Here is a 20,996-nt window from a genome sequence, read left to right as displayed (position 1 = left end):
TGGGCTTTCCTGCAAATTTGCACAATTCCTATTTTAAAAGGGCTACAGAATCAGGCAAGACGATAGATGACAAACCAGATGTCATTTTAGTTGACAAGCAGGACAGTAATATTAGGTGAGACCGGCGAGAATACCTGCAACAGTAGACAGCATTGCCAACCAAGGTTAAAATATTTTAACTTTTTGACTTCCTCTGCACTGGAATTTACAACCAGATGACACATAGCTCCTTCACACAAGGAGAAAACACAGTCGAACTGGACATAACTAGCAAAATTGCGTAAAATAAAAGACTTGAAATAATTTTATTTGATATATTTCATTCAAGGGTGGCCTGGTGGTGCAGCGGTAAGCACTGTCACCTCACTGCAACAGAGTTTCAGGTTCCAACCCAGGTGGAGTTTGCATGTTCTTCCAGCGTTAGTGTTCTCCGACCTCCTTCCATAGTCCAGAGACAGGATACAGCACTCTAAATTGGCCATAGGTGTGAATGTGAGCGTGAATGGTTGTCCGTCTCTGTGTGTCAGCGCAGGATGTACTCCGCCTCCTGCCCAGTGACAGCCGAGATAGGCTCCAGCCCCCCGCTACCCTGAAAAGGATAAGTGGTTACGGATAGTGAATGAATGAATATTTTATGTCATTCTTTGTAAACAATACAACATCACCATCACAACATATCCTCACATATCACCATCATTTTGCCATCCTGACATTCAGCTGTACTGTTAGTTTGTTTTTCTCATTCTGTCTAGACAGTGTTGTCCGTCTGCCTGACTCCATATGAATGCAACATAAAGGTCTAGAGAGATAGCAATATGAACATATTGTAATGAAATGCTGGTCAAAACACTGGCCAGGCCTCGTCCTGAGGCAATGAATTAATTCCATACAGTTGTCTCTTGTCATAGCTGACAACAGCAAACAGTGCAGTGACAAAACACACCAGAAGTTTAGCTAAAAGAGCAATGTGACTGATGTAGCTGTGGCAAGTGAGTGGGAGCCAATCTGGACTTGGACTTTGTGTTCTCAGACTGCCAGCCTCATGGATTGCTTCAGGCTACTGAATGCTAAATGGTGTAGCCTTGGCTATCCTTTCAAAGGGCTGCTCACTCCGTGTGTGGGATGCCTAGTGATCTCCCCATTCTTTATTTATTTAAGGTGACCTTTCGACTCCCGAGCCGAGATTGCTTTGGGCAAACTGAGCTGGGTTTAAATGTTCGGGGGTGTGGGAGGGAGGCCATCGTTTGTTGCCAGGGCCCTGAGCGAACTGCGTTGAAACTCTACAATTTTAACCCCAGAATTCTACTGGGAAGCCCCGGCTGGCAGGCAGCAGCAAATGAAGCGTTTCAGGTTAGATGTGGTGATAGGTTTTTGTCCTCATTAAAACAGAAATCCCTGCCACTGCCTGCTCATTTGTATTCCACCGCAATTCATTCGAGGTGGATTTTGATTTGGGGGGATTTGGATGGTGTAAGGCCACTGAAGCCAGGAGGAAAAAGAATGCGTCTCGTAATTTCGTCTTACGCAAAGCCCTGAAAGAGCAACTTTACATATACTTTGTCCTCACTCACTTCCCAACTTTGTGATTAAAGACAAAACCTCTGTCTTGGCTGAAGAGAGTTAAAGTATTCCCGTCCACGAAAGGGTGTACAGTACATCCCATGAAATACCTATTTCTTAAGCACACTTGCAGCTGAACGTGCCAATCACTTGAAACGTGGGCCCCACTTCAGGGAGCTGAAACATAATGAGAGTCAGTATCATTAAATCTACCGTGCTGATATTAAATCAGTATCAATCAAAGGAGCTCATGCTGATATCATTGCTTCAGAAAGTGCTGATGCTGCTGTGGGACCTGCTGGCTATAGTACGATAGGATTTTGCATCCATTCAGAGATTCTCTAATTCCCTCAGGGACTATACTGCACAGTAATCCACTTAATTTACAATTACCCATGCAAGCCACACTCATATGGAATGATAAATGGACTTGAGTAATCCCACTGATGGAGCCGGTGAGGGTGGAAATGAGACCGTATACACTATATATGGTCTGTTTTCTATCCTTCCATCATTTGTCTCCATACAGCAGGAAACATACATATATGATCTCCTCAGTTTCGAAGCACAAGCACGCACACAAACAAATATGTATCCACAAATCTATACCCTGCACATATCTCCCCTCTGCATACTGTATGAGCCTCCTCCCTGTCTTTGAGGAGATGCGGGGGTAAAGCCTGGCTGTGCAGGGTGAATGTTAATTTTTTAACTCCCTTGCCAAAGATCAGAGCCGAGCCTGCTCTCCTCCTCGGCCCTTTGAACTCTAACCCACTTTTCACTGTACCAACCTCTGTCCTCGCCACGTCTGTGCTGTTGGCTGCCGGGCATTTGGTAATGAGGGAGGATTTATTGGCATGAGGATTGTGTTCTTGTACCTGTGACTAAGAGTTTACAGCCAGGCTAACGGCTCTCCGAGGCTGGACTTAGGCACAGCGAGGCTTTGAGCCCCTAGGTTCTGTCCTAACAGAACGAAAACCTCATTCAAAATCTCAACAATGCTAATAACTAAAAATCCAGTCTTGGAACAGAGCCTCTCTCACCTGTGTGTACGTGACTTGCTTCATATTTCTACAAAAGTTTTTTTTCTTGTTGTTTATTTGATATTTCTGTTTTTTAGCAGCCTTTAACGAACACCATTTCCTGTAAGCCCCAGACCTTTGCCAACAAGTTAGTTCAGACATGTCTAACAGCAGATTAGAAAGGACTGTACAGCGAGGAGGTTTTTAGACAGATACAGTTACAACAAATAAAGTTGACCTTAGAAGAGAATGCTGGTGAACTTTATGAATACAGACAAAACCAAGTTACAATGACACAAAGTACCTGTGGTGCTGTGCTGTAATTCTTTCTGTGCCAGCAAGGTAATCGCTATTCAACCTTGATAACATCACAAAGATTTCAATTTCTAACAGCAACGGCAGTAGTGGATGTCAACTGGTCTTAGAATATGGAAATGAAAGTGTCTCTTTCAGATAGGCTGATGAAAGAAATGCAGTGCAAGAGATTGCACTGCATTACAGGAGGTAAGCCTTATTCTTTCCATGTCTATGAATGTCTGCTTTGGACCAGGTGGGGTAAATCTTTTCATCTGCCCACGTCTGTAGATTTGGATGTCTGCGTGCAGCCCAAAATTTGTGACCATGTGGACTGTACACATAGCAAGGGCACTGACTATGCATGCTCCGAAAGTAGTGGTGATGCTTCTGTTCTTTGACGCTTCTCCTTTCTTGCACCAATGTACTCTATTTTACGTCTATTGTCCTGTTCTTGCAAGGTGGTTGCACATCTATTTTTTTCTGTCATGAGGTCGCCATTTTCTTTTCTAGTGCACATGCTTCTTCTTCTTCTTGATTTTACTGGCAGATGACAATGTTATGGTGCATTACTGCCACTAACTGGAATGCACTGTGGATTGGGAAATGCGCACGTGTGGAACGCCATACTGACGCAGACCCTCAAGCATGCTAACATTTGCTGATGAGCATGAAATTCAAAGCAGAAATTCACCTAAATCAGAGGGCTTCTTCGTCTGTGGACCATGAGCGCTTGTAAAAAAAATCTTGGCAATCCATTCAGTAGTTGCTGACATATTTCAGTCTGGCCCAAAGTGATAAACCACCCAGTCGTCGTTGCCATCCCTAGAGCAACACTACTATTGTGGTTAAAAATCACTTTTTAATTTCGTCCTTGTGATGAATTTTTCTTCCTTTCTGTTTTGTTTCTCTATATTTCAGTTTAAGGCAAATCAGTCTTTGAATGTCATTCGTTATAATTCTCTTTGTGTCCACATGGCTCCTGTCTCTGATTCGGCTCTCTTGCTCTTACAATTCTCTCACTTTACTTTCCCTCATACATTTGATTGGTCCTTATTTCACTTTCTAGTCAAAGATGTGCAAATCAATCTCTTTCTTTCACTTTTTAATCACTGCCTCTTGCTCTTTTTCTTGTTCCTTCTTTCTCTCTGACTTAGCCTCCCTGACCCTTTGACTCAGTCAATTGCGCTCCCCATACCTCTCCGCTTTCTCTGCTTTGATTCACACTATTTAATTGCCCATTTCCCCGTCTCCGGAATTAATGAAATCTTTATTCATACAAAGATTTATTAGGATTTAGAGAGATGAGAGGGGAATACAGAGAAGGAAGCAGAACATGAAACAATATATTTAGTTTTTTCTGCTGAGAACAACAGATGTTGATAGCAAAGATTACCCTATGGCCAAATAGCTCAATCACTCCGTACTAACAGGGAATAAATCACAGAAATCACCCTCAACAAAAGCAAATGAGAAACACATTTTTCTCCCTCTGTTCCGAGTAACATTTGCTGTCCAAAGCCTTTGAGAGAGACGCTGTGAAGGAAACACAGCAGATCAAAGCCTTCTCCCTCGCCCTCTCTCACAGCAGTCCTTATGCAGGGAGCGACAGATCTGGGTGATGAGTTGACGGCGGAGAAAATGATGCAGGGAAAAAGGTTAGACTGACATGTGAGGACATGTTATGACTGCTGCCTTGACTTGACAGTGCAGGGTTAATTATGGATGGCCTCCTCTGTTGGTGAGGGCTCAACACTAAGTCGCAGAGACGACTGAGGCCCGGCTGCCTTCTGGCTATGTGCATTAGGTCCCTCTTATGTTTTATTACTGCTGGAGGTTGCATTGGGCTGGTGGAGTTCCACTTAGGATTTGAAACGAGCTCTCTGACATGAGAAGTTAACAACAGTTTCAGCTGATGTTTTATGGCTGACCCATTTTACTCACGGGTTATTAGCAAAACACATCCTCTGAGGACCATGGAGCCCATGTTACGACCTAACCAACCAGACTGAGCAGAGGAAGCAGAGTCTGACAGAGAAACACAGCAACTTCCCTCCTTCGCTAATAAGACGGAAATCTCCTCATGTCCTTAAAGGTTCAGTGTTTAGAATTTATGGGGATATACTGGCAGAAATGTAATATAATATAATAAGCGTGTTTTCTTTTGTGTATTATAACCTGAAAATAGGAATTGTTTTGTTTTCGTTGCCTTAGAATGAGCCGTTTATATCTACATAGGGTATAGCAGATAAACACTGATTTGTAATATGAAACTGGTTTAGTCAGTAATCGGTTTTATTTATAAAGACCTCTTAAACAATGAATGCTGCAGGAATTCTAACAGGGAGTTTGTGCTTGGCACACTGGAGAAGTTTCAGCTGGTTGCAATCTGCAGTCCTCACCACCAGATGCCACTAAATCCTACACACCGCTCCTTTAAATGAATTCATTCATTCATTCATCTTCTAACCGCTTCATCCTCTTGAGGGTCGTGGGGGGGCTGGAGCCTATCCCAGCTGACATTGGGCGAGAGGCAGGGTACACCCTGGACAGGTCGCCAGACTATCGCAGGGCTGACACATAGAGACAGACAACCATTCACGCTCACATTCACACCTATGGACAATTTAGAGTTATCAATTAACCTAGTCCCCAATCTGCATGTCTTTGGACTGTGGGAGGAAGCTGGAGTGCCCGGAGAGAACCCACGCTGACACGGGGAGAACATGCAAACTCCACACAGAAGGGCTCCTACACCCGGGAACAAACCGGCAACCCTCTTGCTAACTTAATTTGTGTAAAAATGTCAGTGCATAACAACACATAATGGGACAAACGACCAACATAATTTGACAACATACAATGCAGTTTAAAATAGTTTAAGATATCCACCTTAATGCTTAAAAATCCACATAAATAAGAAATAAATGGATCAAGCATCCAAGCTAGCTCACGCAATAATGAGTGAAAATATATTTATAATATAATATAATAATATATATTTTTTTTTTCAGCGGGTCAGGATGAAGAGATTGATATCAACCTTGTATCTCTGTTAGCATCCCTATCTTTAGCTTAGCATTAAAACTGGAATCAGCTTCTAAACACAAGGCCAGGCAAAACAACAGCTGAAACATGACGACACAATTGATTTCTCTTCAACTGGTACTTCTAGACTTACATTTGCTATTTTGAGCACATTCATACTGAAGAGGATGGCAAGATGCTGTACACTATGAGTACCTGGATTGTGAATTCGTAACAGTCAAAAAGTTGAGTGTGGAACGTCGAACAATTCTCACCCTCAGTGATCGCCATGAAGTGGAAGGGGCAAGATCTTTAAACTTGTCAAATGTACTGTGTGGAAATCACAGGGAGTGCCACCAGCTGGTTTAAGGCTTATTGGCTAATAGGGAGTGAGTGTGGTTTAGAGCACTGTGAGACAGGTCAGTTTTACCCTACTGATGATGTTGCAACAGTACCAACACATTCTCACTCCACATCACCTCATCACACATTTGGTCATGGACTTTCCACGTCTACATACAACATGCAAGGTACCCTGAGTGCATTAGTTGTTGACGTTCCGGGACACTGTGTCAAGCTCTGCAGTTTACAATTAGTCTCTTTCTAAATAGACTGGTCAGTACACGATTGACATGGTTACATTTAGATTTGGCTTTAGAATCTTACGGGACGTGAACACCGCTCTCTCAGGTAAAAGTCAGTGTTTGTTGGTCCCATCCACCACCCCTTCACCCACCCACTTTGATATTTGCTGCCTCAACTTTCGTCCTTATCCTGCCACGTTACCTCCTGAACCCCAAAAAAACTGGCCGCCTATTATGCCAATGTTAAAGGACACCTTTTTTCATTGGTGTCTGACGCCGCAAATCACTGCCCCAGTGCCGGATTTCAACGACTTCGGAGTGAGACTATAGGCTCATAGTACCCAAAGCAAGTGCACCAACATGCCAGGTAACCCACAAAAAATGGATGGACACCAGACTGCTAAAATGTGCTCCATCTGATAGAGCCTTACACTGTGAATGTAGAGAAATTACTCTGTAAGTCATGGGCTGTATTATAAAGTGTTACCTATTTTTGCTAAAGCATTAATGTAACAATAATAGCACGTTTCTTTCAAACAATAGATATCTGAATATGTGTGCTTACACACACTTGAAGCTTAAAGCTAATGTTATTAGCATGCTAGTAGCCTATACACGCCTGAGAAAGTAACACGAGGAATGAGAATAGGATCAGCCCCTGTGCACGGAGACATGCAAGCTAACTACATTGTGTATTAAATTAATCCATATACAGATTACATTTGATTAATTTGGTCCAAGAAAAAGCAATTTCCCTCCTGTGCTTTATCTCATCCTGCTCTGCTATTCATTTTGCCGCTACATGTTCAATCAATCAAAGATGCCAAGCTGACACTGCTGGCACACCAGCTGAGTTGCATTGATTTCTTAAAGGATGTCAGGCTTCTGTGGCTGGTAAATGTGTCTCTGAAGGAACTATTGTGTTCTCACATCATCGTCGAAGCACTGCAGATTCATACCCACTTGATTGCCTGCGTGCCATAATTAGCTTGGTCAGGCAAACAAGCTACTCTGAAGTGGTTCTGCCTGAGTGTATCTATTTAAGAGACCCTGATTTTTTTTCCATTGGATTATAGATTGGAATAAAGTGATGTCAGCATGAAACAAAGGGCTGAAACATTTAGTCAATATACTGTCCTAACCTGGCAAGGAGAAAGTTGCCCATGCCAGAAAAGTACTGGATTTGTCTCTATTGTCTACAGTCTGGGAAGTAATTTGCCTGCTGTGTCTATGTTTTGGGAAATGGGGGGGGGGTAGTTTTTGCTTTGTCATGGGGAATGCAATGATTCATGCTAAAAGAAGCCTAACATCTGGCCTCATTAATCATTTCTTTTCAGGTCTGGCTTTTCAGGGAATACTTTTCTCTTTTCATCACATTCTCTCTCTCTCTTTCTCCCTCTTTTCCTCTCCCTCTCTCCCCCCATCTGCACTGCTTGTCATCTGTTGACATTCTGGCATGCCTCATCACCCATATCACTCCACCCTCCTCATTTGCTCTCTAATTTGTTTAGATGGCAAAAGAAAGATGAAAATGGAAGTGAGTAAGGTGTGGAGGGAGAAAAAAAGGGAAGACGAGGGTGTGGGTAAGGGAACAAAAAAGAATTGCATAGCAGTAAATCAAGTTTGATGAAATCTGTTTGTGAGCCGTTTAACAGTTAGGGAGTTCCTCATTACTCACTGAGCTCTGAGTGAATGCGGTGACACATTCACATTAATGCCACATGCTACACTGCCTGGGGCTAACCAACACAGTGATAAGAACAACATTTTCCATTCACTGTGATGACAAAGCCCCCACACGCCAGCCGTCAAACATTTACAGGGTTCGGAAATTGCTGCTTTCAGACAAGGTTCCCATGACCGCTGTCGTGTCGACGGAGATGTTTGTTACTCTTTATTATATTTTATGGCTCAACTGGCAATCCCAAGGGATGTGCTGTTCATAATGTTGACAGAGAGAGATTTACTGTGTATAATATTAGCAGTATTAAAAGACAAAACTGGGGATTGTTTTCAAGAAATAAAACACGGTGAATAAACAGATTCATCATATTTGGACATTTTATTGCATTAAAGCAGGGAAAACCTTGTTTGAGTGATGAAGCGTCACACGGAAAAGCATTTTGTATCATGGGTGAAAGGTCATTTTTGATCTCAGTGGCAGTAGTTTTACAAAAACTACAAAAACACACTGGCTTTTTCTAAAGTAATAACCACGTCTCATGGTCTTCCTCATGAATGGAGTTTGCTCAGTTGTTAAGGAGATTCAGTAGAGCAATGTCCATGAGAATTGAACAAACTCCATGAGCCACACTGTAATATGTGACTGAAAAATCTGTAAAAACAAACAACCAAAAAAAATAGTAAACAGTCCTTGGGTTGAGTACACTGAAGACATGATTATAAAGTCATGTCCACAAGTTGAAAGACAATTAATGCGCTTAAAGGAGTACCTCACTGCACATGACCAATAAAAGCTCCTGCTGGAGGGTGACTGGCTGATAATGTGACCTCAGCGGTTTTGAGAGAGGAAACAATATGATGGCCGGCTGGCAACCAACCATCCCGAACTACAGGTTAACAGTGAACTTTAAGCAAGGTTTATACTTCTGTGTACCTACGAAGCAGAGGGCTTTGCGGAGGCGTTACATCCCTCTGCGACTAACACAGAGACGTGAAGTGCACCTCCAAAAAATTGTAACCACTTGCCGAGGCAATGCAGACCCAAAACAGACCGCAAGAGCTATGATTGGGCCTTCAAACTACATCATTTCCGGCATTTTGAAGGGTTTGACTTTCTGCTGCAGTACCACAACACTGCCTCAAGCTATTCAACGGGCATACAGACCATCGGCGCAGTCGCCTCTCTCTTCGTCGTTGTCATAACATTTGTAATAAGAGCATTTACTGTTCAATGTCGATCCCTTCGAGCTCCAGCAACAGTCTTTCTCTCTCGGTCGCCATCTTCACTGTGACTAAAGCAAAGCACGAAGTTAAACAAACAACGAACGAGCAACGACCATAGATGTCACAGAGTCTAGGGTAGGTATATAAAAGAACACCGCGCCCCCAAGCGCTTTGACAAAGAATTGCATAGCGACGTAGACCAACAGGACGCAGAACTATGATAGGCACACAGCAACTGCGGAGCAACTACGTGCACGTTGCGTCGAGTGTATGCAGAAGCATAAAGAAACTTTAACGATGGTCCTGAAAACATTTTAGGTGAGAAATCTTAGAGCAGAATCTTGATTCAAATTTAATCAGCACTGCTTAGTTTTACTGTTTGATCTCATTTTTTTCAGCCTCCGTTTTTAGAATACAGGAAACAGTATGACCCCCGATACCTGTTAACAAAGTCTTGTCTTACAGCCAAACAGTGCACTAACACATGTTTTTGAAGACATTTTAGGCAAGAAATAAACAATCCAGTAACAGAATTTTGGTTGGAGGGGGAGTTTGGTTTGATTTTGAGAGAGAGGGGTGATTTTCTCTTTCGATCTGCTTCTATACTATTTGTGTCCATGGTGGCAGGCATTTAAAATCAGGCAGTACAATCGGTACTTCAAGCAACAGCCTGAGAGCCAGCCAAAATCCACCACTAGACGTGAAATGTGTCATTCGGCGGAGATCTGGGTGCTTGTAAGATGGAGAGAAGTATTCCTTTAAGGTAAAAAAAAAATAAGAAGACAAATCTATCATTCATGGATTTGTTGTGTAAGTTGCTAAACAACAAGCAAATAAACCAGTTTCAAAAAACGCAAAGCAGTCAGTACCAAAATAGTCCGGCTCACAGGATATAGACTGTGGAAGCCTGCCATCTGTTGCCTATCTCAGATGGTAACAAGCAGGCCCCCAGGAAGTGTGCCGGGCTTTGAAGCCAGTCCTCATAGTGGCCAAACCATGGAATTACAACTTCTGAGTTCCTCACGTGATGCCATGGCGCCCCATAGACTTGGCTATACGGCAGAAGTGACGTCTATAAATGGCAGAATACATTATTTTGAGCAACAAAACTCCCATGAAATGACTCAATTCACAATCAGAATTTGACCCATTCAGTCCAATAACCTTTCAAAAGTCTAGAAGAGCCACAAGATTAAATCATTTCATCCCCATTCAAAAGCAGAAGTTGCTGGCTCGACTGGCGGAAGTCTCTAATGCGCCTGCTCTATGGGCCCGATGACGTGGAAGCAGTGCCGATCATTAGCATAATTCCAAATGCAATGTTTTTGGCTTCATGCGTTGTTGAGGAATTAAGGAGATCCCGCCTCCAAAACTGTATCCAGGTCTCTTTATACATTCATGGTAAGAAGCACCCTGCATGTAGCTGTTTTCAAAATCCACGCCACTACGTGAAACTAGTCATGCATAGCCAGACCTATTTCCACACTTTGTTTCAGCGCTACGTGTGACACAACAACAACCTCCAACCTGCATGATGTTAATTTTGGCAGGGATTTAGCTATTTTAATGCCAACTCTCTCCTCTCCACCAAAACAAGTTCCCTCCTAACTCTATTTTGTAAGGGCACCATTGCTGCATCCTGGGCAGAGCGAAAATTGAGAGGCTAGCAAGAAATTTAAACAACCCAGAGAGGCTTTTTTCCCTTCGTGTGGAACGGTGATGGGTTCAGACAGACCTTTCTCCAGAGCTGGCACAGCACAAGATGGGTCTGGCTATGTGCGCTCAGTGCCAACATTACAATGCAGCAAGCCCAAAAAGTCCCAGTTTTTTTCAGTGTGGCATAATTTGGCAGGAACAGCAGTTGCAAGTAAGAGCTCATGGACACTTAGTAACACACATATGCTAAACACAGCAAAGCTGGAGACTTGCATCTGAATATAATCAACGTCTCTATGATACAGTCTGAGCACAGAACATTTACAAAGCTGGTAATTAAAAGTGTTGTCATTTAACAATTCATAAAGACATTTAACCTGTAGTGCGGGGGCAGCAAAGCTGCATAAGTAAACAAGTGATAATGTATTAAAGTCTGATTGGCTTCTTCCTGAATCAGGTTTATGGCTGGAAAAAGCAAAACAGTGTTCTCAAAACAGTCCTCTTCCAGATGTTTGCCAGATGGTAGCATGGTAGCTATCTAATCGCACAAGCATCCATCTACAGGGAGTCACAGATCTTATGATTACTGTGTGTGCTTGTACGACAGCCAGAGAATATAGAATATGCATGAGGGTATTTTACAGACAGAAGCAGCACCTCAGGGTGCAAACACTACAATGTTGGTCCTTCATATTCATTAATCGAAAGCGAGGTGCTTCCAACATTCTTTATGTTGCTAAAGTCAAATGAAATTCCTCTCATGACACATTTATATGTTAATATAATCTTCTCGTGATCGTCATCACCAGTTGTCATGGAATTTTAGATGTTCAAGTTGCCATTTTCTTTCCCTAGGCACTTTAAAGCTACAGTTGGTAACATTATGAACTTTTTGTCATATTTGCTGAAACTGTCACCACATCACAAAATATAAGAGACAGATCATTTGCAAAAAATGTCATGTTTCTATTCCTCCTCCTATTGCCTTTAATGGCATTTGTTAAAATCTACCACAGAAGAAGAAATCAGCCAATCAGAGCCGAGGAGTCTCTAACGCAGCTGTTGACCAAATCAATCACAGCTTGTAAACTGTGCTCAAACTGCCAAGCTAGGCAGCGCTAATAAAATCAAGTATCAAGATTCAGTTACTTACTATCTCTTGCCTCAGATGTTTCCATAAACATATTTTAGTGCACTGTTTAGCTGTAAAATGAGAAAGCTTGCCCTGGATGGTGGCCGGTGCTTAGTTTTGTCTCAACTGTTTCCAACATGGCAGCCGGGTCACAAACTTTTTCATTTCATGGCTAAACAGTATACTAATATGTGTTTCTGATAACATGGAGGTGACAAATCGGCAATGCAGTAACAGAATTTTGATTCATATTTGATCAGTGCCTAGTTTGACCGCAATTCACAAGCAGTGTTTGCCATGATTGACAGCCGTGTTAGAGACTCTTCGGCTCTGATTCGTTGTTGTCGTCCTTGTGTGGCCATTAAAAGCAATTCAAGATGGGAATATGATTTTTCACAGATCATCTGTCACATGTACTTCTGTGTGAATACAGTGACAGTTCAGCAAATATGACAAAAGGGTTGAGTTGCCAGCTACAGCTTCAATACTGCTCACATATGTCATCGTAAAAGCTGAGGGTCAAAGTTCATTCTTTTTCTTTGAAATGTGACATGGTTGAAAGCTCCAGAGCAAGTAGTAAGTGTGCTAAATGGACATTTCCGTGAGGTGTTCTTAACTGTTGTTTCTCAGGTGAAGAATTATCTTTGAACTTGATTTTCTTGAACGCTGCCTACCAGCACTGCCTCAATCACAAGGGCTGAATCCATCTATTTTCTATGCCCACTCTGCAGGGTTCTCAGATCAAACATCAATGAATCAGTCTCGATAGTGCAGAGTAATTTTCGAACCCTCAAAGAGCTGGACAATTTCCTTCTTGAAGAGTAGTCCATTATCTACTAGACACAGCTCAACAGTGATTCAAAGTGGACTGCAAATGTTCTCAGGAAAAAGGCATGTATGATCTTTTACTTTATATTCATTCATATTTTAAGGCACTGACACCATTTGTTTATCACTAAACCATATGTTTGACAAAACCTCTCTGGAAGCTGAAGAAGATGAGCACGCTGGTTATTTTCAGACACAACCACAGATGCATGTGAAGATGATACAGCCTGTGTGCTGTGTGATGTGACAGGAACGGTTTCTGATTTCAATTGTTTGATGGAACCTGAAAAAAATTTGCCTATATTTTGTTTTTTTCTTAAGATATATTTAAAACTTAAAAAAACCTGAGCAAAATGGCAATAAGCATTGCTTGTATAAAACTTAGGTAAGAATGTCACTGTTATATAAGACATTGACATTGAAGTAACGTACACAATGTACAGATGTGTCTTTCAGACCAAATGGGCTCAGCATCTATTCAATCCATTACACTGAAATGAAAACTGAGAGGCAGGCACAAACATACAATCACATATTCACATTTACATGCACAGGCTTGCACAAGGATAAGGAGTCATCTACTTAAATGAATGAGCTGAACAATGGCCTACATCACAGACAAAATGCACACGTTGAAGCTATTAGCACTTACATAACTGTGGTGTGTTGGCCAAGTTGGCAGTTAAAACAAATCTCAGTTTGATGCTGCAGTGTAATACATCAGCCTCTGTTCAATGACGCTGCATGCCACACGTACATGCCAGAGAGAGATATCACTGAGCACTCACACACTGATGGCCTGTGCTTTTGAGTTTATAAATGATGGGTTTCTACACCTAGATCTTCAGATTTTCAGAACAGCAATTATAAATGCATTTTCAGTCATCTTAAAATCATGTTGGGCAGTGAGTGAAATGGAAAGGCAAGTAAAAATGTTTGTTTTTAGTTTAAATGGTTTATTACCTGCTTAGACAATGAACTGAGCCTCTAACCCAAACAACGAACCAATCATAGCATAGCAATTGCTAGTCGTCAATCGGGCTTTGGATTCTCCACGGTGCATATATGGGCTGTAGTAAAAGATAGATGGCTTTTTTTCTGCATAGTTTTTCCTTATCATACTCTTAGTATCAGTACTAATCCTGTCTACACTGCAATACAAGAACAATGCCATTTTTTATTCATTTTACATGGATCATAAACTGGTGAGGATGCTACTTTTAGCCTCAATATTATGCCTGTGGCTATTAAGACCCCTTTAAGGCAATTCTCCTCAGTTGGAAACATTTGAATGTCAGCTGAAGGCAACACTTTCAACAAGCTGATAGAGTTCAAATTAGCTTAATAAGTTAGCTGTGCTAATAAAACCTACTAGCAACAGTTGTAATTTCAGCCCGCAAAATCGAAGGTCACTGGCTAGAAATAAATAGCCTGCTTTTGTTTGCCTCTGTCTAAAAATCAGGGCACTATTGTTTTAAAACTTTAAAACTTGCCAGGGGTTACATTTCAATACACGACACAGTCAGTATGTTGACAGGCATGCAGTAGTCGAGCTAAACTCATAGTTCGGCTAATCAGTCATGTCGGACTTTTCGTCTTGTCTGAGTATACATGCAGAAGAGAAAATTGAATTTATGACCAAGTATGCCTGACTCTGCCTCTATAGGCAGCGCTGTGTCCTTTTTAATATAATGCGTATTGAACTAGTTCCAGTTCTTGTTCAGAAACTTTTTTAGATAAATCTGCATTTCGCATTTTTCTGCCATCCATAAACATCAAAATGTTTCGCTCCTTTTGCTGTTGGAGCATGAATGTAGTTTCCTCGTCCGTCCAGAAGTGTGTCTTCTGCTTCTCGGTCACCATGGTGTGTGTTTGTTTGTTTTTCTGCTGCTATGTCATCTCCTTCTTCTTCCGTGTGAAAGCCTGTGAAAGAAAAAGTGGTGCATGCGCAGAACGCCAAGTCTGACTCCAGTCAGACTAAGGGGATACATGCAGCAATAGTTTGATTTACAATTGAATTATCTAGGTGTGTTAGTCGAGCTACGGACAGTCCAATTTCATTCGGACTAAGCTGTTTACATGCATTTAAAAGTCCGGTTTCAGTCGGACTAAGCCAATAATTTGATTTTCTCAAGCTGCATGTAAATGTACTGAGTGTAGCCACATAATGCACAACTAGCTTACTAAATATGTTCTGTGGATATCAAGAGTTCACACTCGACACTGCACTTCCTTGGGTCCTCAGCAACACACCTGCCAAGTGCGAAATCACTCGGATGAACGGCTCAGCTAATCAAAGGACAGACAGACAGACAGACAGACAGACAGAGACTACTTCCATTTTAATTGGATTTTGTGCCAACAACTTGTATTGTAAAGTTTAGCTTTGTGCTGATGCTGCCTGTGGCCATGCCTGTGCTTCTGAAAAAATAAATAAGAGTGAAATCGCTCACTTTGTAGGCTTTACAGACAGTTAGTGCGAACTCGTTGTCTCCAACTGCCTAATGAAAGATGACAGCGCTGGACACACCACACAAAGTACACTAAAAGAAGTTCAAGGACGACCCATTGGCAGCCAACCTTTGACTGTTAGCGTGGTTTATCAGAGCCCAGAGAAGCACAGACACATTGATCACACATGCTCACGCCAACTTCTTGTGAATATTGTCCAATATGCTCTCTGCGAAAGACACAAGGTTACTGATATCCAACCTCCAGCTGTTTCTTCTGTTCTGTTGCTGAGAGAAGGAGGGCGTCTTCCCACTGTAAATCACCTGGCCTTGGTCCGCTGTAAACCTCTGTGAAATTGGGACTCATCCAAAGCCTAACTTTTGGTCTCGCCTTTAATCAAAGTGCCAGATGAAAATATGGGAGAGGAGGGGAGGGGTGAGAAAAACCAACAGTTAATAAAAAAAAGATGAAAGAAGAGAGAGTGAACCGAGTACAGAGGAGAGTGAGGAAAAGAACAGCAGTGAAGTTTAGAATTTATCTCCCACCAGTCAGGCCTGAATGTCTGAGCTGAGATCACTGTACACAGAGGCACAGATGACACAGAGGAGGTGAGAGAGAGACTATTATGTTGTAAATGATTTAACCAGGTTATAAAGGCAATGATTAAAATAATAGAGTAGCTTGTAATTGTCAGATTTCAAATATCAAATCGTATCTTACTTATACTGTAAACTGTGGGCTCAAACATTAATTGGGCAGTGGTGGAAGTATTCAGAGCCGACATTAAGTAAAAGTAGTAACACCTTACTTTAAAGGAAGGGTCAGGAGGATTTTCCAGTTGCTGTTTGTAAGCACACATTCAAATTTGGCCCCTCCTATTAGGCTCAACTCTCCCGGGTGTACGGAGCCCGGAGGTACGGAAGAAGGCTTCACAGAAGAGGTTCAGGCAAGGCTCGCGCTGGTGCACGCTCGGACACGCTCGGGCATGGCACCTGTGCTCTCTCATTGGCTGGGGAAATCTCCGCCCAGAAGCGGTCCGAGCTCACAAAAACATCAAAATACAGTTAAAGGGCAGGAGCTCTGCAAACAGAGTCACCACCACACATGAGTAGAAGCCCATAGGTGATGATTAAGCAGGATTTCATTTGTATATGTCTATAATTTGTTTTGTTTGAAAATCCTCCAGATCCTACCTTTAAAAATACTTTAATCCTGCACCTCATCTTACTTGAAGTAGAAGTATTGAAATAATGTCTGTAAAATGTACTTAAAGTATCCAAAATTTAACTACTCATTATGCAGGATAAATTCCCTCTTTGATTGAGTCCTAAAAACCCAGCCCATTCTCACACCCAACTCCTCAAATTTTGCTGCTCTGTCAGCGGACCTCGGTTTCAGACTCTGACTCACAGAGGCACCCTTTAGCCCCATTTCCACTGGGCACTACGGTACGGTACAGTTCAGTTCAGTACACTTTTTTCCGTTTCCACTACGAAAAGTTGTGGATAGTTCCAATGGAACCGTTCCATACACCATTACCATTTTTGATACACCTTCTGTTGGGGTACCTAGCACACAGATCTGGTACAAAAAGTAGTAGTAGTCGGAGAATAAATAACTTCATCCACTGCATATATTGAACTGCATATATGCTAATGCTCGCTCGGAGAAAAAAAAAAAAGGGTTGCATCGCAGCACTAAACCCCTGAGCTTGCCTGAGAAGGACTACATGGAGAGAGACTCTCACTGCAGCCTGTTTTATTTTGTTCAGAAAATGCAGCCTTGTTCTGTGGACGATAGATAAGGTGCAGACTTCCATCTGTGTCACTGTATTTCCTAATTACTGGTGACACAGACTTCCATCTGTGTCACCAGTAATTAGGAAATACAGTGAGTGCTGGACGGAGCAGTGAGTGACAACAACCTCACCCACATTTAAGGGTATGGTTTGCGGTGGAAATGCTAGGGTCTAGGTACCATGTCTGAAGGGTACTTTTGGTTCCAAAGGTACCATACCGAAAGTGTTTGGTGGACACGGGGCTTTTGTGGTGGTATGAGACGCAACAGGTGGTGGCTGTTTCTGATGCAGTAGACAACAATCGTAACATAAAGAATGAGAAAGTCCATATGTGCTCTTTTAGTGCATTCTAATTGTTCTGTGGACTACTACTACTGAAAACCTTCCAAAACCCTCTCCGGTGAATAAGGAGTCAGAGCTGTTCTAATAAACCAGTTGTTCCTGTTCTATTCATTGGCACTAATATTTTTATCCCATCATACAACAGAATGAAACATGTCATTAGTCACAGGACTCTGATTTAAAACAGGTTATGCAAATTGTGGTTATTGGGAAAGTCCCGTTACTATGGGCTATGTAAACACCTTACCCAAACTCACACCTCAATCTGGATAAGGTCCAGTCTCCATCAAGACATACTGAGAAAAATGTGCAAGTAAGGAAATCATGCGTTTGTAAGAAGGATCTGAGGGCCACAAAACGTGGGGTTTGAACACAAGAGGACTGGGTTTAGCTTTCAGTGTGCAGTGTGCAGAACATTGATTGTGCAGAGATTGTGTCAGAGAGAGTGTGTCAATGTTTGCCTGTGTGACAGACAAGGAGAATGAGTAAGAGTGAGAGAAACACAAGAGCTAGAGAGCACTTGGGGGACAGCTGGTTTGTGCTCAGCAAACAGGCAAATTCTGAGAAGACCTTGTAAGTGTCAAGACCTTTTCTTAGAAAGATTCTCACTACATTTCATTCTGTGTGTGTGTGTGTGTGTGTGTGTGTGTGTGTCTCCTTATCTACCTTTAATATCAGACATGCAACTTTATCTCCATTACATCTGACAATACAAGTTCTCAGAAATTTCTTTATCTCTTGTCTTTTTGTTTCCTCTCACTGAACCCCCCTCCTCCTCCTCCTCGCTTTGCCACGGTCTGCTCTGAGTTCGAGCTTGCCTGAACAGCTTGGCAAGTATCGCTGTAATACATTCCATCTACCAACAGCCCTGCAAACTCACATTTCAAGGATTTCCAAGCTGATTAATTTCTGACAAATTGTCAAAATTCAAACTTAATGTGAGGCAGGCATGGCTTTTGCTCAAATTTTGTCGGGTCATGCGGTAGACTCAAATTAGGGTTATATACATCTTGTAGCACAAGCCTCAGTGTGAGGGAATCCAAAGGTGTGTGAAATGTGGAGCAAATTCTTTTACATCCACTGAGAGTAAATTGAAAAGAAAAAGTGAAGTATCTGCCGGTGCTGCAGCAGGTGAGGGAGGGGAAAGACAGTTTAGATGAAAGGACATGAAGTGCTACCTTTCATGATTGCACATGTGACCACAGCAGGTCAGGCTGTTCTCATGCACCCTTCATACATATACCTATGAAAAGTAATGCGTCATAGTTTGTAAATAACCCATGTAATCATGAGCCAGTAATTCATGTATAACCCCTGTAATCAGGAAGGCTATGATCACATGAACAATGTGCTAACGGTAGTAAAAAAGGAAATAGCATCAAGAAGAAAGTTTGTGTAAGGAGGCAGGCCACACAGGCCTTTCCCTGAGGAGGAAGGTGTTCTGACCCATGTGAATCCAAGGGAACTTTGAGTTGTTTTTAAGGTACATTGTCACCATGTTTCTTTTCCTAAACCTAACCTATACGTAACTTTACCACACCTCAGCTACATGACTCAGTGTTAAGTACATATTGTAACAACACCAAACCATGATTCTTTTTCTAAACAAAACCCAGTGGTCGAATTGAGGGGGGATGCCATCCCCTTTGTTAGAAAATTGACCAGAAAGCATCCCCCTTGTTAATCTAGAATCTGTGTGTGCAGGCACGGACGTAATTTGAGGGGGTGGCACAGGGGACATGTGCCCCGTACTTCCTGTATCTGTGCCCTCTGTCCCCCGCACTTTTTACAGGAGTTAAAACCGTTCAATTTGCTTTTAACATGTGGTGCATGCACACACTGTCATGTTGTGATCAGCTGTGTTAATGTTCAGCAAAGCAGCCAGCAAGAAGCAAAAAACCTTGCACAGTTTCTTCCAAACAAAGCGTGTAAGTTGAGTACTGCTGTTGCATGTAGATAATGTTAGCTCAATGATGACTAATTAATAGATGCCAATATATCAAGTTAAGCTAGTTAACAAGAATACTAATGTTATTGTTACCTATGTGAAATCGCTTGCTAGCTAGTTTCATGCTAGGAAAAAACCCAGGGTCAGGGAGGAGACAGTGGACCAGAGGCCAGCAAGGATGATCATGCAGGGTCTTCACAGGCGAGATTATAACTGGCTGAGAGAAAATATCTAGAGCATAAAAGTGACTTTGAGGTTAATTTCCACAGCTATGTCACCACTACTATTCCTAATTTTATTTATGAATTTTGCTTTGCACATTTATTATCTATATTATTGCAATAGATAGAAGAGGGAAAGGGAGAAACCAGGCAGGTATCAGGACAGGGACCTGACAGCAGCACCAATTATCAGCCCAAGGCTTCACAGGTAAGGAGAAATTATACTGGCTAAGGAAATGCCTATAGGATAAGAGTGACTCTAAGATTACTTTTCACAGCTAGTTCAGAACTACTCTTGTTTATACTGTAAAATGTTTTTTGTCTGTATTGCAATCGCAATACCACTGCATTATTTGTGTTTTTAAAGGCAGCAGGTATATAGGTCATGCCATTTTTCTTTATCTTGATTAATTTTGCACATCTGTGCTGTCATATTTGACAACGTGTGCACGCAAAAAACCAAAGCTACATTGCATCCCCCTTGTTAAAAATTATCAATTCGACCACTGACAAAACCTATGTGACTACATGACTTGACATGCCAAACGATATTTCTTTTCCTAAACCTAACCTATGTTTTTACTTTTCAAATCCTAACCTACATTACTTCATGTTCAGTATGTTACATTAAGTACCTAACTTTATGTTAAGTACGTAACGTGACAACGCCCAACCGTGATTCTTTTCTAAACCAAACCTATGTAACTTCACTTTCCCTACCTAAGTAACTTTATGTTAAGTACCTGATGTGACAACACCCCACGATGATCCATCCATTCATCCATTTTCATCCGCTTATCTGGGGCCGGGTCGCGGGGACAGTAGGCCAAGCAAAGCACCCCAGACATCCCTCTCCCCAGCAACGCTTTCTAGCTCCTCCTGGGGGACCCCAAGGCGTTTCCAGGCCAGATGAGATATGTAATCCCTCCAGCGTGTTCTGGGTCTGCCCCAGGGCCTCCTACCTGTGGGATGTGCCCAGAACACGTCCAGCAGGAGGCGCCCAGGAGGCATCCTCATCAGATGCCTGAACCACCTCAATGACCCCTTTCGACTCTAACCCCCAATTTCCACATACTCCGTCAGCGGTACGCGCCAATTCTATTTTTCAGTGACTATGCTTCCATTTCACGTCAAGCCACGTAGCTCAGATCGCACCAAACAGGAAACAGAACGTACACAGCATCTGGTAAATTTAAAAAAAATACAACACAATGCTTGGACTATGG

The 20,996-nt window shown here is 42.2% G+C and overlaps 1 protein-coding gene across 1 annotated transcript in view; it reads right to left on the bottom strand.

The window, feature by feature from the left end:
• Positions 1-476: 476 nt before the first annotated feature.
• samd12 (sterile alpha motif domain containing 12) overlaps positions 477-20,996 on the bottom strand; it is a 224,204-nt gene continuing 203,684 nt past the window's right edge. The window contains exon 5 of the mRNA XM_049602670.1: positions 477-589. Coding sequence (XP_049458627.1) covers positions 585-589 — 5 coding nt within the window. The 3' untranslated portion in view covers positions 477-584. The remainder of the gene's footprint in view (positions 590-20,996) is intronic.

The sequence above is a fragment of the Epinephelus fuscoguttatus genome, linkage group LG17 (assembly GCF_011397635.1).
Source record: "Epinephelus fuscoguttatus linkage group LG17, E.fuscoguttatus.final_Chr_v1".
NCBI classification, from domain to species: Eukaryota; Metazoa; Chordata; class Actinopteri; order Perciformes; family Serranidae; genus Epinephelus; species Epinephelus fuscoguttatus.
Note: the sequence above shows the minus strand (reverse complement) of the source record. Positions and strands in the feature narration are given on the sequence as shown.